Source organism: Poecile atricapillus, chromosome 19 (assembly GCF_030490865.1).
Source record: "Poecile atricapillus isolate bPoeAtr1 chromosome 19, bPoeAtr1.hap1, whole genome shotgun sequence".
Classification (NCBI taxonomy): Eukaryota; Metazoa; Chordata; class Aves; order Passeriformes; family Paridae; genus Poecile; species Poecile atricapillus.
In genome coordinates, this window is record NC_081267.1 from 1644149 (window position 1) to 1659782 (window position 15634).

At 53.4% G+C, this 15634-nt stretch overlaps 1 protein-coding gene across 1 annotated transcript; it reads right to left on the reverse strand.

Annotated features, from left to right (window-relative positions):
• Positions 1–391: 391 nt before the first annotated feature.
• Positions 392–11415, reverse strand: LOC131586320 (zinc finger protein 397-like). The gene is made up of 4 exons (XM_058853148.1): positions 11352–11415; positions 9638–9716; positions 9074–9451; positions 392–429 (listed from the first exon to the last, which is right to left on the reverse strand). Exons 2-4 carry the CDS (start codon positions 9687–9689, stop codon positions 392–394), a joined length of 468 nt encoding a protein of 155 aa, XP_058709131.1. The 5' UTR covers positions 9690–9716; positions 11352–11415.
• Between the last annotated feature and the right edge of the window lie 4219 nt (positions 11416–15634).

Consider the following 15634-nt stretch of genomic DNA (forward strand, 5'->3'; position numbering starts at 1 on the left):
GAAAATGTGGAGCCTGACTGAAAACCTGCTGGAGCTCCTGCAGGAAAATGATAGTGACGTGGTCAGGATGACCATGGTTCTTCTCAAATATTTATTCCTGTATAATAGTGCCCCGATAGCCATCCCCATAGCCCGGCAGCTGGCTGAGGTGCTCCTGCCACTGTTTGACAATGTAAGGTTCTGTGCCCTCAGCCATGGCCACTGGGTGCTGCCCAGACACTTTGTGCCCTGTGTATTCACAGGCCAGACCAAAGGGGGCCCGAAGCACCCAGTGCTGAAGTCTTTTTTCCTTCCTTTCATACAGGATGATAGCCAGGTGCAGCTGTGCTCCATGTTTGTATTTAAAAAGATGATAGATTTATTAATGGAAGAGGGAAGAAAGGCCCTGAAGTCACACGTGCGCCAGAGCCTGCTCCCACTCTTCTTCCACTGCCATGAGCAGAACCAGCATGTGGCAGAGGTGAGGACACCTGGGCTGCCGGTGGCACCCTGGGAGAGGGCTCGGCTGCCTCCTGCCCTGGCACCTCCAGGCCTTGGCACACGAATGCGGGTCCTGTGCCTGGGCTTGTGGGGCCATCTCCAGTCTCTGCTGCTCTCCAGGTGTCCCAGGAAACGCTGCATTCTTCAGCCAGATTCCTGAAGAGGAGAGATATTGAACAGATGCTGCAGCTGGATAAGAAACTCTGGAAGTTCAGCGAAGGCCTGGTAAGGACGGCCTGGACGGCCCAGCCTCAGCCTGGAGAAGCTCCCTGTCCCCGGTGCCCAGTGTGTGGGGCTGGCAGCTGCGCCCCTGCCCGGTGCTGCACCCAGGGGCACCAGCCTGCACCCCACACGCCGCTCCCTTCCCTGGGCCACATGGCTTCTTCTCCAGGCTCCTCTGGCCCCGAGTGGGGATGCGGGGAGGGGTGACACCCCGGCTCCCCGGGCAGCAGCCGGCCCTCTGCCCCCTCCAGAGCCCGGCGCCAGCGGCTGCTGGCCGGGCTTCAGGGCTGGGCGGGCACGGGAGGCCGGGGCTGGCCGCAGGCAGTGCCCGGCCGAGGGGCAGAGCCCGCACCAACATTTCCCTCCTGCCGCTCTCTGCAGCTGGCACAGGACAGGAAGCGAGCGGCCGAGCAGCTGCGCCGGGCCCTGCCGTACCTGCAGAGCCCACAGGAGCCCCTGCGAGAGGCGGCCATCAGGTTCATCGGTGAGCCACGAACCCGGGCTCCCTCCCCGCCCCGCCGCAGCTCGGCCCCGGCCCCGGCTGCTGCCCCGGCAGCGGCACCCGGGCCCGGCGCCCTGGAGCCCCGGCTGCCCTCGGGGCTGCTGCCGGCCTCTGGCAGCCGTGCCCTTGGGCTGAGTCAGGATGCGGCAAGGGCCCGGGCTGAGCCCTGCCGGGGCGGGAGGGCGTGTGGCCACAGGGCTGGCAGCGCCGCTGGCAGGGAGCTGTGCCGCCGGGGCCCTGACAGGCTCTGTGTTCCCAGGGATGGCCGGGCAGCACCTGAGGGAGAAGAAGAAAGAGATGCTGCTCATTTGTGAGGGTGAGTGAGGGCAGCGGGCTGTCAGCGGGGCTGTCGGGGGGAGCTGCAAGCCCTGGCCTGGCTGTGGAGGGCTCTGCTCCCTGTGTGGATGAGGGGCGGTGTGGGCAGAGCACACCGAGATTTCAGGGGCACGTGGGGCATTCGTGGCCGCAGCTTCGGGCTGATCCCCTCGGTCCCTGCTCCCTGCTGGCCATGGCAAGAGCCGGCTGGGATGGCCCTGGCAGGGGGCTCTCCGTGGGCCCCCGCAGGTCTGGGATCTGACCGTGGCTCTGTTCGTCTCTCTTCCAGCCCTTGAAGACACAGCATGTGACAGCAGCCTGGAGGTTGGAAGCCTGGCACTTCAGACATTGTGCCTTCTCAGGGCAGGAGACCACGCTCCTATCTCCACCTTCCAGAGGCTGCGAGATCAGCTCCGCAGGGCATGGAGGTCACGGCCTCGTCTGTCGGGCCTCAGCTGGCTGCGCTGCTGGAGCTCTGCAGAGAGCTGATCTGGGAGGCTGTGTCTGCTGGGGCCACATGAGCAGCCAGCAGGGACTTTGTTTCCTTCAAAGATTGTTCTTTTCTTTTTTGTTTTGCTTTAGTATGTAAATAATATAGGGTATGTTATAATAGTCAGACTCCCAGGAGCTTTCTTTTGCTGCCCAGGGTGTGTGGGGCATAGGGGAAGAGGGGGAAAAGGGGGCTTGTGCTCTGCAAGCTGCCCAGGCGTGCAGTGGTGCAGGGAAAATGGCCAGAAGCCCCTTGGCCTTTGGTGGTTCTGCTGAAGCCACAAGCCCTGTGCCAGCCAGGAAGTGCCATCTGTGTCCTGCTGCTTGTGTTGCTGCCTGGATTGCTGAGGGCTCTGTCATGATCTGCTAACACAGGCAGGAGTCATGAGAGATTTGTTTGATCTCCCAGTGCAAAAGGACACAAAGGGATTTCAGCTTAAATCACAGCAATAGTGCACTTTTATTTTAGTGCCAACAACAGGAGTTCTAGCTGCTATGGTTTTTTGAAGGAGAATTGCTGTAGGTTTATGTGATTCTGGAAGGGCTCGAATTAAAGGGGTCATCATTTCACAGGCAATTGCATTGGTGATTCATAGCCAGTAGTTAATTTTCTGTCATGTATCATTTGCAAGCAGGCAGCTTTGTGCATGTCTTCCAGTAGTTGGTCAGGAGTACCAACTGTAGCTACAGGGTCTCCCCTTTCCAATGGATGAAGCCCTGCTGCCCAATGAGCTGCGTGCTGAGTTAGGGACCACGGGTTACATCTGTCTCCTGCTGTTGAGAAGACCCCATGTCCCCAGTACCCACTGGCTTCTTGTTCTGTCAGTCAAATCTGATCTCCTCCGGTGAGAGATGCAGTATGTGCTCTGTCTCTGACTCGTGAGGGAGACGCCCGTACTCCTTTTTCAGCTCAGCCAATTCAGCAGCAGTGAACGGGATTTCTTTAGTGGTTGTATGCAAATCAAGATCTTCATCATTGATATGATTATATTCTGTTTGAATTAAAGGTTTCAAGCTAGGACAGCAGTGCTCCCCACAATTTTTCATCAGTTAGTTCTTTCTGAGGGTAAATTTGATTAATGAGAAGGCTTTCCCTCTCCACTGTTTCTTTGGTGAATAAGCATTCTTTGAATTTTTAACCCATTCCTCTCTTTGGGCCACTGGCAAGAGATGGATCCTATTCCTTTCTTCATCTAATTGTTTTTGCAAAATTTCAACTGGGTTTTGAAAGGAGTCCATTCTAGTTCTTTCCTCACCTTTTTGCTTAAAGCAAGTTTCTCTAGCTGCTGTAAGACAAGCTCCCAAAACTGAGCAGAGTATATATTTTTGCCGAGTAAAAGCCTTTGGAACCCATACTGGAGATCTCCTCCTCATCCTTGTCTCCACCATGTGCCTACCAATATCCTTGTGCCGTGGAGCATTTGCTCTAAGCCACACCTTGGGTCACCCCACTCCCGAGTGTCACAATCCCCTAACACAAGTGGGAGTCGTGAGAGGTTCGTTTGATCTCAGAGTGCAAAAAGGACACCAGGGGATTTCAGTTTAAATCACAACAGCACTAATGCACCTTTATTTTAGTGCCAGCAACAGGGGTTATGTGATAGAAGAGAGGGAGAGAGAGAGAGAGAGAGAGAGAGAGAGAGAGAGGGAGAGAGGGGTAAAGAGCCAATGTCAAGAGAGAAAAGAGGGGGTTATAGTTACCAACGGACGAGACGGGGTCACCGGTGTCTTCTTCCATGGGGAGATCTCTCTCGAAGAAAGTAACTTGGAAAAGTCATTTTTACAGTCTGTTTCAAAGCAAGGGGCAGCTGGCCAAGAGGTGGGGAAATTCCTCGGCTATTGTGATGAGACCCCTTGCTCTGGGAAGCAGGTGTAAGGTACAGAACAGGCCGCTCCTTACAAGTCCCTGCTCAGCAGCAGGAATGAAGGCAGTGTACCTTGAGAGCACAACAAGCACACCTGCAAACCATCACCTGGCAAGCTTCCACCTCAACCAGGCCAGAACCCCTGCACAAATTCCCTTGGGGTCTTCAGGGTCTTGGTCTCTGTTCTTGCAATGTTTGTGAGGCAGATCAGGGTAACTTCAGACTGTCTCTTACACCCTAGTAAGCCCAAATGACTCAAATGACCCCAAATTACCACAAATAACCCCAAATTACTCTAAAGGACCCCTCTGACCCCACACCTGACCCCAAATGACCCTTCTGGCCCCACACCTGACCCCACAGGACACAGACATTTACCCCCTCCTGAGCTCGGTCCTATACAACCCCAAATCCTTCAAAAACCCCCAAAATTTGACCCTGGGAACTTCCTGGACGAGCAGGGTCAGTTCCAGCGCAATGAGGCCTTTGTGCCCTTCTTGGCCAGTGGGCACCCCAAAAATCCCATAAATCCTTGGGGTGGGGTCCTAAATCCTTCTGGAATCCCCAAAATCCCCAGATTCCTTTGTGGTGGGGCCCTACATTCTTTTGGAATCCCAAAATTCCTCGGGGTGGGGACCCCAGACCCATTTGGGACCCCCAGCCCTGAAATCCCCAGACCATTTTTGGACCCCAATCCCAAAGCTCCCAGACCATTTAGGGACCCCCCAGACCCTTTTTGGGGTAGCCCAGACCCTTTTGGGACCCCAGACCCTTTTGGGATCCCGTAGCCCCCAAAGTCCCCAGACCCTTTAGAATCCCCCAGGCCCTTTTGGGATCCCCAACCCCTGAAACCCCCAGCCCCTTTTGCGACCCCCAGCCCCTTTTGGGACCCCCAGTCCCTCTAGAGACCCCCAGCCCTTTTGGGACCCCAGACCCTTTAGAGATCCCCAGACTCTTTTGGGACCCCCGACCCTTTGGGGTGGGGCGGTGCTGACGCCCCCTCCCCACAGGGCAGTGGCTGTGCCTGGGGGAGGCGCTGGCGCGGGCAGAGCTGTTCCTGTTCCTGACCTCGCTGCTGCAGCGCCTGCGGCCGCGACCCCCGGCACCCCCCGAGGAGCTGCCCACGGCCCCCCTGGAGAGCGGCTTCGCCAACATCGTGCCCCGCTTCCAGCCCCTCCTGCTGCCCCAATGAGACCCCCCCAAATTCCAGACTGCTCCCCAAATTCAGGAACTGCCCCAGGATCGGGACCCTTCCCCATGGATGGAAAATCTCCCCCCAGATCCTCCCCAGATTCCACTCCCAACATCCCCCCACTTCCAGCTCAGGATAGGGCTCTGATGAGACCTCTCCTCAAATCCCACCCCCAAGATGCCTCCCCATCGCTGGAATATTCCCCCAAATTCACCTCAAACCCCGCCCTAAAATCGGGAATCCCCCCTGAGACCCCTTCCCAAATTCAGGATGCCTCCCCAAAATGCCCCTCCCCATCAATGGAAATTGCCCCAAAACCCAAAAAATCCTCCCCAAATCCCCTTCCCAAAATCAGAACTCCCCTGAGACCCCAGAATTTCCCCCCAAAACCACCCAATTTCTCCCCCAAAATACCAAAATTCTTCCCAAAACCCCCATAACCCCCCAAAAGTCCCAAATCCTCCCAATACTCAAAATCTCCTCACAAAACCCCTAATTTTTCCCCCTAAAAGCCCAAATTTTTCTCCAAAACCCCTAAATTTCTCAAAACCCCCAAAATTCTCCCCATTCCACAAATTTTCCCTCAAAACCACCAAATCCTCCCAAAATCCCAAATCCCCACCCAAGACCCTCAAATTATACCCCAAATTGCCAAAATTCCCCCCCCAAGACTCCCAAATTCCACCCCAAAAATACAGGGGGTGCTTCTAAGCAACCAAATCCCTTCTCCCCAAAATTCCCCTCTGGACTCCAAATTCCCCCCCAAACCCAGGTTTTTTTCCCCAAAACCCCAAATCCTCCCCCTAAAAAACCCAGAGTTCTCCCCCAAACCCCAAATTTCTCCCCCAGGCACCCAAATGTTACCAAAAAATCCTAAAATTCCTGCCCTAAAACCCCAAAATTCCTCCCAGGACCCCCGAAGTTTCCCCCCAAAACCCCAAATTTCCCTCCAAACCCCCAAATTCCCCCCAAAAACTGGGAGAACCTCCCAAAAAAATAGCAACCCCTCTTCAAAACCCCCCCAAAATCACAACTCCCTCCCCAAGAATAAACAAAAAAAGCTGACAATGTATATTTTTTAATTTCACATTTTTCACACCTTTGGCAGGGATGTAGGGGGGGGAATCCCAGAATTCTCAGGATTTTTCACATTCTTTTGGAGAGAGGGGGTCTTCCCAACTTTTCCAGCACCCCCCAGGCAACAGCTCCTCAAAATTCCTGCCCCTCAGCCCCCCCAAATTAAGTGCACATAAATAAAAAAGAGGAAAAAAGAAAAAAAAAAAAAAAGGGAAAAAGGTAAAAAAGAAAAAGAACAGAAAAAAAAGAAAAAAGACACCCTCACCCCAATCTGGGGGGAGGGGGACAAAGGTAAAATTGCGGGAGGGGTCGAACCCCCAGAAAAAAATTAAGGGACAGCTAAAAATATTGTGGGAACCACCACAAAAAAGCTCATTTTGAAAAATGCTAAAACCATTAAATAAATAGCAAAGAGGCAAAAAACCTGAAAAATTTGGGAAGGAACCCCCAAAAAACATGTCAAAAATGGGGAACTCCCCCTTGAATCCAAGGGATTTGGGGAAATTTTTTTTCCCAAAAGCTGTGGGTTTTTGAGGGTGGCAGGGGAGGAGAGACCCCCTCCAAATTCCTGGGGGTGTCCTCGAGATCCAGCGAAGGCACCTGGTCCTGGAGGGAGACAGAAGGGCCATTTTAGAAAAATTAAGGGAATTTGGGGGGATTTGGGCAAATTTTAGGGAATTTTGGGATTTTTTGAGGTCTCGGGGGGGTCTCAATTTTGTGGGGTCTTGCGTTCCGGGGCCGCAGGATCATGTCCAGGGATACCACAGTTACCAGGAACCAGCATGGGACACCAACGAGATGGGATTCTGCTCAGGAAAACATTTATTCAGCTCAGGAACAAACTCAGATCCAGAGACAGCCCCAAACAGAGGCAGGGAGATGGGGTTTGAGAACCAGAGTGGAGTTCAAGGTCAGGGACCACTGGGAACACAGCAAGGGAGAAACCCCAGGGGCCCAAACCCAATCAGAAATCCCTGGGCTGCCTCCCCACGAGGGGTCCAGGGTGGAGTTCCTTCCTGGGCTTGCAGGGCCCAACCTCTGAGGCAGAGGGATGGAATTCCCTCTCGCCCACACCTCTCACTTTAACAATGTTCATTTGAAACTAAATCTTTGCCTCCCTGGGCAGGGGCACCTCACACAAAAACTCACTCAGTAATGGGCTCCCCCTCCCTTCATCATCCCCAAACTTTGGCTGTCTCATTGCAGACCCCACTTCACCTCCTCAATCCCAACCTCAACCCATCCCATTCCTGCTGGACATCAAGACCCCCTTCCCAATCCCTATTTCCCCCATTTCACACTTCCCAAACTCCATCCCACCCATCCTGCCCCACCCAATGCCCATCTCACCCCTCCTGATTTGCATCCCACTTCACCCAATCCCCTTCCAACCCCATTCCACCTGATGCCTTCAGAAGGCTGACCTAGAACAGGAGCTGGACAGAGTTAAGAATAAAGTTTATTAAAAGGCCTTAAAGGATACAACTTGGGCAGTACAAGAGCCTGGCCAGGGCTACACCCAAGATGGACCAAAAATGGTCACAAAAATGGACAACTGATCACAAGGTCTCACATTTTTAGAAGTTCAGGTACATCTGCATATTGCAGATGTTCATTGTCCAATGACAGCTTCAGATGATGAAGTCTCATCCTTCTTTTCTCTCTTCAGTCCACCCTTGTTTATGCTTTTGGGCTGAAACTTCTAACAACTGTCCTTGGTATCAAGCTAGAAAAGGATTTGCTTTGTCTACCTACTCTGTGAAGAGAGCTCACTAACACTTAATAGGAAGTTCAAAACTACAAACGTAGGCAGTGTAGAATATGAAAAATATGAAAGCTAAAACTTAAGGCAACACACCCTGAGGGGCTGTGGAATTGAATAATTTTGGAGAGGTACTGAGTTGGATTCAGTGACACGGAGTGGTTTTGAGGTGAAAGATCGAACCCTCTTGTCTCTTTGAGTGCCAAGAAATGGAGACAACTACACCAAATAACCCCACAACCCCCAAATACTCCCAAGTATCTCCCAGATTCCTTTGAAGCACTAGTAAAATGTGAGGTTTTAGATACCTTTGATGAATTTATTGATTTTTACCACTATTTCTCTGTTCTAAATAGATAAAGATGAATCAAAAGATAATTGAAACCAAAATAAAATGGCCTCCAGCCCAGTGTGTTCCCAACGCAGATCACTGGGAACGTGGATCATCAGGTCCTGCCCAACGTGGGTCCTCTGATGGGGGATGGAGCTGGAGCAGTGCACAAAGCTCTTCCTGCTCTTGGGGCACTCGCAGGGCTTCCCTTACCGGTGCCTCTGTTGGTGTTGGGTCAAGGTAGATCTCTGGCTGAAGCTCTTCCCACACTGGGGACACTCATAGGGCCTCTCCCCAGTGTGGATGCGCCGGTGTTTGATGAGGGTGGAGTTGTCCTTGAAGCCCTTCCCGCAGTCAGGGCAGCGGAAGGGCCTCTCATCCGTGTGAATCCGCTGGTGCTTGAGGAGATCTGAGCTGGTCTGAAACCTCTTCCCACACTCAGGACACTCGTAGGGCCTCTCCCCAGTGTGGATCATCTGGTGGATGGTCAGTTGGGACCTCCATCTGAAAGTCATCCCACACTCCCCACACTCATAGGGTCTCTCCCCAGTGTGGGTCCTCTGATGGAAGATCAGGCTCTTGCTGTGGATAAAGCTCTTCCCACATTCCCCACACTCATAGGGCCTCTCCCCAGTGTGGATGCGCCGGTGGGCAATGAGGGTGGAGTTGTGCTTGAAGCCCTCCCCACAGTCGGGGCAGCGGAAGGGCCTCTCATCCGTGTGAATCCACTGGTGCCTGAGGAGAGTGGAGCTGGTCTGAAACCTCTTCCCACACTCAGGACACTCGTAGGGCCTCTCCCCAGTGTGGATGCGCTGGTGGATGATGAGGTGGGAGCTGCAGCTGAAGCCCTTCCTACATTCCCCACACTGATAGGCCCATTCCCCAGTGTGGATCATCCGGTGGCGGAGCAGTTTGGTGCTCCGGCTGAAGCACTTCTTACACTCCAAGCACTTGTAGGGCTTCTCCCCGTCCTGAAGCTGCTCATGGACCACTAGCTCAGAGCCCTGGCTGGATCTCTGGCCGACTTCCCGCCACAGGGTGGGTCTTTCCTCCTCAGAGCACCCTGGGATGGGTTTGGAGCCCCTCCTCCTGCAGGATCTCTGGGGATTTTCCTCCCCTTTGCATTCCTGCACTGTGGAGCTGCTCAAATCAGCCTCTTCCATGAGGTTCTGCTGTGGGGATTTTTCCTCCCTGGTCTCCATCCTCAGCTCCTTGTCTGGGGGAGGAAGGACAAGGAGAGGATGGGATTTTCCTCCGTGCCAGAGGGAAGGGGAAGGAGATCCCCCCAGTGCATCCCCGGCAGGACGGCGTCGGCAGCGGGGTTGTCCTGCAGCCGGGGGCCAGGCTGGGCTGGGAGATGGAGCAGGAGAGAGGGGGAAAGGGGCAGTGACTTCATCCTCACCTGCCTGGGTGTCCTGGGAGATCTTCCTCTTCCTCGCAGCCTCCTTCTCCATCTGGCCAAGGTTTGGGAATGAAAAATCCTGGTTTGGGGAAAAATATAATGCACGAGCACATTGGGTTAGGGTGTTCCTCCTGACCAAGTTCATCTCTAGAAGTTACCGGGTATCTGGGGCCCATAAAAACCTCCCAAACACCAAAATTCAGCCCTGAAAATGCCTCCCGGGAGTTCCCCAACTCTGTTCTCTCCCCTTTGCGGTTCAGGGGTTCCTCTCTGTCCCAGCTGCTGGGGGTCGTGCTTGCAGTGGGGTTGCTTTGTCTGCTCAGTCCCTGCCCACCCCAGGTTGCTGGGAGTGCCAGAAATCCAAAAAGTTCCCCCTGTTTCCATCTCCTCATTTAGGGATGATGAGGCTTTTTGGATTCCTATGGTCCCTTGTCCCGTGATTCTCTGCTTTGGGGTGCAGAACGTCCAAGGAGTCCCCCCTGCTCCATTCCAGGCTGTTCAGGATCCCATGAATTGTGGCGCTTCCCCTCTCTGGGCTCCCCACTTTGGGGTCCTGAGGAAAACACGGCTCTGCTCCTCCAGGCTGCCTCTGACAGCAGCCACCACCAGGACCCCCCAATGCCCCCCAAGGGGCATTTTCTGCTCAGCTTTGGAGTTCTTCATTCTCCAAACATCCCCCCCATAAAACCCAACCCAGGGATCCCCCAGGATATCTGGGCCGAGCTCCCCCACCCTGGTCATTGCTGGGATGGGGGGGGTGATGATCCCACAGGTGGAGGGCTGTGTATTCAGGGAGTGCTTGACCTCGTGGTCCCTTCTACCTCCCCTGATCTTCATTTGTCCCTCTTCTTCCTCCTCTTCATCCTCCCTAACTTCACCTTCTTCTACTTCCATCCCTTCTCTCTCTCCTTCTTCATCCCTCCTCTTCCATCCCTCCTCCTCCTCCCCCAGGAGCAGTGACACCCTCGGTGCCCCGTTCCCGAACCCCTCACAGCCCACGGCAGGAGCGGGGATGGAGCCGGGACAGGTCGGGATGGGCAGCGCGGGGCTCTCCGCTGCTCCCACCCGCTGAGGACGGGGGGAACCCGGCCCGGGGAAAAGGAGAGGGAAACTGGGAAAATTGGGGGCTGCAGATCCAACCTGGGGCTGGCTGGGGACCCTGGCTGGGGACTGCCAGCCCTTGGGGCTGCTCTGGGGAGATGTGGGAGGGGGGAACACAGAGAGGGCTGGGGGATCCCAGGAGTGGCAGCACTGGCAGGGACTGGTTTGTACTGGGATCATCCTGGCAATGGCTGAGATTGCACTGGCTGTGTACTGACATCATACTGGGATCATACTGGGATGATACTGGCAGTGAGCAGGAGCCTCCAGGGGGCAATTGAGACCAGGTTGTGAGGAACTGGGAATATGCCCTGCGCTCCCCAGAACCCCGGGATCGCCCCCCATATGTCCCATAAGTATCCCCCAAACCCTCCAGGATCCCCGAGTGCCCCCTCAGCGCCCGTTCGAGGCCCCCCAAAGTGTCCCTGGATCCCTGAATGCTCCCGACCCCACAGATTCCCCTTCCAGCCACTGCTGGGAATTCATCTCCCATCATCCCACAACACAGTTCCGCGCCCAAACCTCCTGCCGTACCCGCGCCCTAAAGATCCCGGTTACAGCTCCCCAGGCTCCCCCCAAGTGCTCCCGAGCCGTATACATTCGCCCCCAGGACCTGCAGCCAAGGCTCGGATGCAAAAGTTTTCTCCAAGCGCTTCCCCGCACGGCCAAACGCGCCTTCCGAGCCACTTCCGGAACTACAGCTCCCATCATGCTCCGCGGCGCCCATAGAGCGCTATTCCAGCCGGGACTTCATCTCCCGTCATGCCCCGCGCCTCACCGGAACCCATTGGAGCTGCGCCTACAACTCCCGTGATGCTCCGCGGCCCCATTAAACCGTATTATACCGGTGCCTACAACTCCCATCATCCCCCGCGCCCCATAGATTCCCTGTTACAGCCCCCCAAGTGCCCGCCCGGACCCCAAAGGGCCCCCAGATTCCCCTCCCTGACCTCCAAGTGCCCCCCTGGACCCCCAAGTGCTCCCCTGGATCCCGAATTGTCCCACAGAATCCCTAAGTGCCCCTTCAAGTGCCCACCCGGCTCCCCCAAGTGTCCTCCAGACCCCCAGGTTCTCTCTAAATTCCCTCCCCAGACCCAAAACTGCCCCAAATGTTCCCCAGAAAAGTCCCCATGGACCCCAAAGTTGCTCCTTTTACACTGTCTGAGAAAAATTTAAAAAATATGACCAAAGGACTAAAAATAATAATTAGCATAAAGAGGGAGAAATAGTGGTCAATTAATTAATGAAGGGAATTGTGTTACTTTGAACCAAGGACAGATACTATTTTTAGTCGCTAAAAATTTATCAATTCTGTTATAGAAATATAAAAATTAGGTTATAAAAATACAGAATTATTATAAAAAGTAAAATTTTATTTTTATTAATTAATTAGATTTTAATTATAAAGAAAAGTTGATAAATGTTCTCAATGTTTTGGGATGTCAGTCCCAGGTAGGCAATGTCAGACATGCTGAGGCTCGAGGTGAGGAGCAGGTTGTCCAAACAGGGGAAGCCTGCAAGGGGCTCATTCTTCTCTGTGACCAGACCTCCCAAGGAGATTTTCAGCATCAAGATCACTTGGGGAATGCTTCTGTCACCTCTTCTCTCAACTAAAAAATAAAAAAAAATATCTCCTTGATTGTAAAAAAAAAAAAAAGTGGTGGATTTTCAAATCTTCCTCCTTAACAGAACTCCAAACTGACTCCAAGCAGCTGCACAAGCCTTGGACTTGAAGACAATGGAAGGAAGAGAAAGAGCCCCCGAGGCTTTCTGTATTTTAATGAACCCCAGGCTGGATTTGGGGCTGAGTCCAGGACCCTCAGGCACTGAGAGAAGGTTGAAGGAGCTGCTCAAGGAGTCAGAAGCAAAACTCCAAGTCCCTTGGAGCATCCCTGGGCCCCACTGACTGCCGGCTCCTGGCACACTCAGCCATGGCATGGTCCAGTCTCACGCTGGGACACCTCCTGCACCAAAATTCTACCCTGGCAGGGACTTTTCTTTCTCCTCCCCTCCAGGCTGAACCTGCCAAGCTGCACTTTGGGGAGGTTTCCTTCTCTTGCCACTGCCCAGGAAAGCTGTGTCTCCTGCTGTTCACAAACAGAGAAGGGCTGCTGGGGGATGTGGGGGTTGGAGGCTGCCTGGGGTACAGTGACCATGAAATCATCGAGTTTTGAAATATTCTGTGAAAGAAGGAGGGGCATCAACAAAACTCCTACACTGGACTTAGGAATAACAGACTTCAGCCGACTAAGGATACAGATTTGGGGAGTACCAAATCAGATAGTGATTTTTTTAAGGGCAACAGCCTTTTAAATCAAAGCATTCCGGGAAGGATGGACACACTTCAAGAAAGAAATCTTGAAGAAGCAGGAACAGCCTGAACTTCTCTGATGAAAAATGAGCTAGTGAGGAAAATGATTGGCCTGAGTGGGCAAGGAGCTTTTGGAGGAACTCAAGGAAAATATGAGGATGAATCACCTTTGGACAGAGGGGCAGGGAAATCAGGAAATGTTTAAGGATGTCATTAGGTCATGCAGAAAGAAAAGGAGAGAGGTGAAAGCTCAATTAGAACTTAACCTGGATCCCTCTATGAAGGATAATAAAAATGTTTTTATAAATACATTAATGGCAAAAGGAAGGCTATGGACAACCTCCATTCCTTAGGGGAGATATGGTTACCAAAGATGAGGAAAAGGCTGAGGTACTCAACACGTTCTTTGCCTCAATATTTAATAAAACATAAACATGAAATTTTAAATATTTAATAAAGATTAAATAAATAAAACCACCTTTTCAACATCAAGACAGGTTTTCCTCAGGACAAGTGTTCTCCTGAGCTGGTAGATGGGGACAGGGAGCAGAACAGCCCCCTGTAATCCAGGAGGAAGCAGTCAGAGACCTGCTGAGCCACTCTGATGCTCACAGGTGGATGGGATCAGATGGGATCCATGCTAGGGGGATGAGGGAGCTGGTGGATGAGCTCCCCAAGCTGCTCTCCATCATTTCTCCTCATCAGTCCTGGCTCACTGGGGAGGTCCCAGAGGACTGGAGGTGCCAGTGTGAGCCCATCCCCAAGAAGGGCTGGCAGGAGGCTCTGGGGAACTGCAGGCCTGTCAGCCTGAGCTCGGTGCCTGGTGAGGTTTTGGAACAGATCCCCTTGAGTGCCATCCCATGGCACCTCCAGGATGGCCCAGGGCTCAGACCCAGCCAGCGTGGCTTTAGGAGGGGCAGGTCCTGCCTGACCAACCTGATCTCCTTTTATAACCAGCTGAGCCGCCTGGTGGGTGCGGGAAAGGCTCTGGATGTGTCGAGCTGGACTTCAGCAAGGCCTTGGACACGGAGAGCCACAGCATTCCCTGGAAAAGCTGCAGCCCACGGCTTGGACAGGAGCACTCTTTGCTGGCTGCAGAACTGGCTGGAGGCCGGGCCCAGAGAGTGGTGGGGATGGTGCTGCATCCAGCTGGTGTCCAGTCCCTGGTGGTGTCCCCAGGGATCTGTGCTGGGCCCAGTCCTGGTTAATATCTTCACTGAGGGTCTGGCTGAGGGGGTCGAGTCCAGCACTCACAAATTGCAGATGACACCAAGCTGGCTGCGAGTGGGGATCTGCTGGAGGGCAGGACAAGGAGACACAGCCTTAAGCTGCACCAGGGCAGGTTTAGGCTGGACAATAGGAAGGAGTTCTTCCCAGAAAGGCTGATTGGGAATTGGAATGGGCTGGCCAGGGGGGAGGTGGCAGAGTCACTGTCCCTCTCTAGTGGTCTGGGGGAATGACATCAATCTCTGCTTAATAACTGATTTTGCTTTAAAACAATTGCTTCAGAATTTCTTCCTGTTACACCCTGAGTGTGGTGGTTTTGTATTAGTTGATATTTGGTGAGGAGGGAAGAAGCCACCCATGCAAATGATTTTTCTAGGAGGGGGCTGCTAAGAGCTTCCTCTGTGCTTAGCAAAACCAATAGCTGGCTGGCTCTGAGAATTGACAACCTATGAAACCATTTAGAAGCTGTATCCTCCTGTGTGAAATCCCCATTTTAAAGACAGGCAAGGCCAGGAAAGCTCTCTGCTGTTTCCAGCTGTGAAGAGTTAACTGGGTGCTGGTCAGGCCGGCCCTGCTCCAGCCTGGCCTGCACCGAGCCGGGCTCCGCCAGGCCCCGGGAGCGGCTCTGGGCTGGGCCAGGCCCCTTCACCACGGCCCGCGCGGCCCCAGCGGCTGCCGGGCACAGGGAGGGGAAGCCATCGGCCCGCAGCTGGAATTGAAGGGAGCAGGGGCCTGGGACCAGCCATGGGGGCAGAACAGCCACGACTGTTCTGGCCGGGCCCCCTGAGATCTTGGCACAGCCCCAGCGCGGCCTGAAATCCATCACCGTGACTGCTTTGGCCACTGCCCGGCAGAAACCATCATGAGCATCTGCAGGTCTGGGTGAGATATTAACTCTTTCTGTGCACAGATGAGACCTGCAGACCTCGATCCTCCCCTTGGGTGAGAGGAAAGGACAGAGTGGGAGACTAATGCCACAAGTATGGTAGGCTACACCTGTCTTCATATGTCATTGAATTAGAGAAAAACTCTCTCCAGGGCAAATTATGCAACACTTTGCCTCACAATCCATCAACCTTAATTAAAGTGAGAGGTAGGTCTTAATTACAATCCAATTAGAGCAAATCAACTTTGTGTGAATGGCAAGAAGAATTTGCTTGTCAACAGATGAATATGTCCCACTCAAGAATGAACAAAATCTGCCTTTACTTGGAAGAAAGTAGACATGGAGCAATGCAGTATTTGGGTTTTATCCAGTGATAAATGGGGCAAGAAGCTGTAACAACTCATCTGTTTTGCAGAACACAAGTACTGATACAGCCAATAGTGCACCCACATTGAAGGGATCTTCAGGACAT

What these genes read in the sequence shown, in the direction of transcription:
- LOC131586320 (XM_058853148.1), bottom strand. Translation starts at nt 9,689, where the DNA reads ATGGAGAAGGAGGCTGCGAGGAAGAGGAAGATCTCCCAGGACACCCAG. An exon ending in CTCCCAGGACACCCAGGCAG is followed by an intron (nt 9,452 to 9,637) that starts GTGAGGATGAAG and finishes TTCCTCCCCCAG; the next exon opens with ACAAGGAGCTGAGGATGGAG. An exon ending in ATGTAGGAAGGGCTTCAGCT is followed by an intron (nt 430 to 9,073) that starts GCAGCTCCCACC and finishes TGCTCATGGCAG; the next exon opens with TGGAAGAAGAGTGGGAGCAG.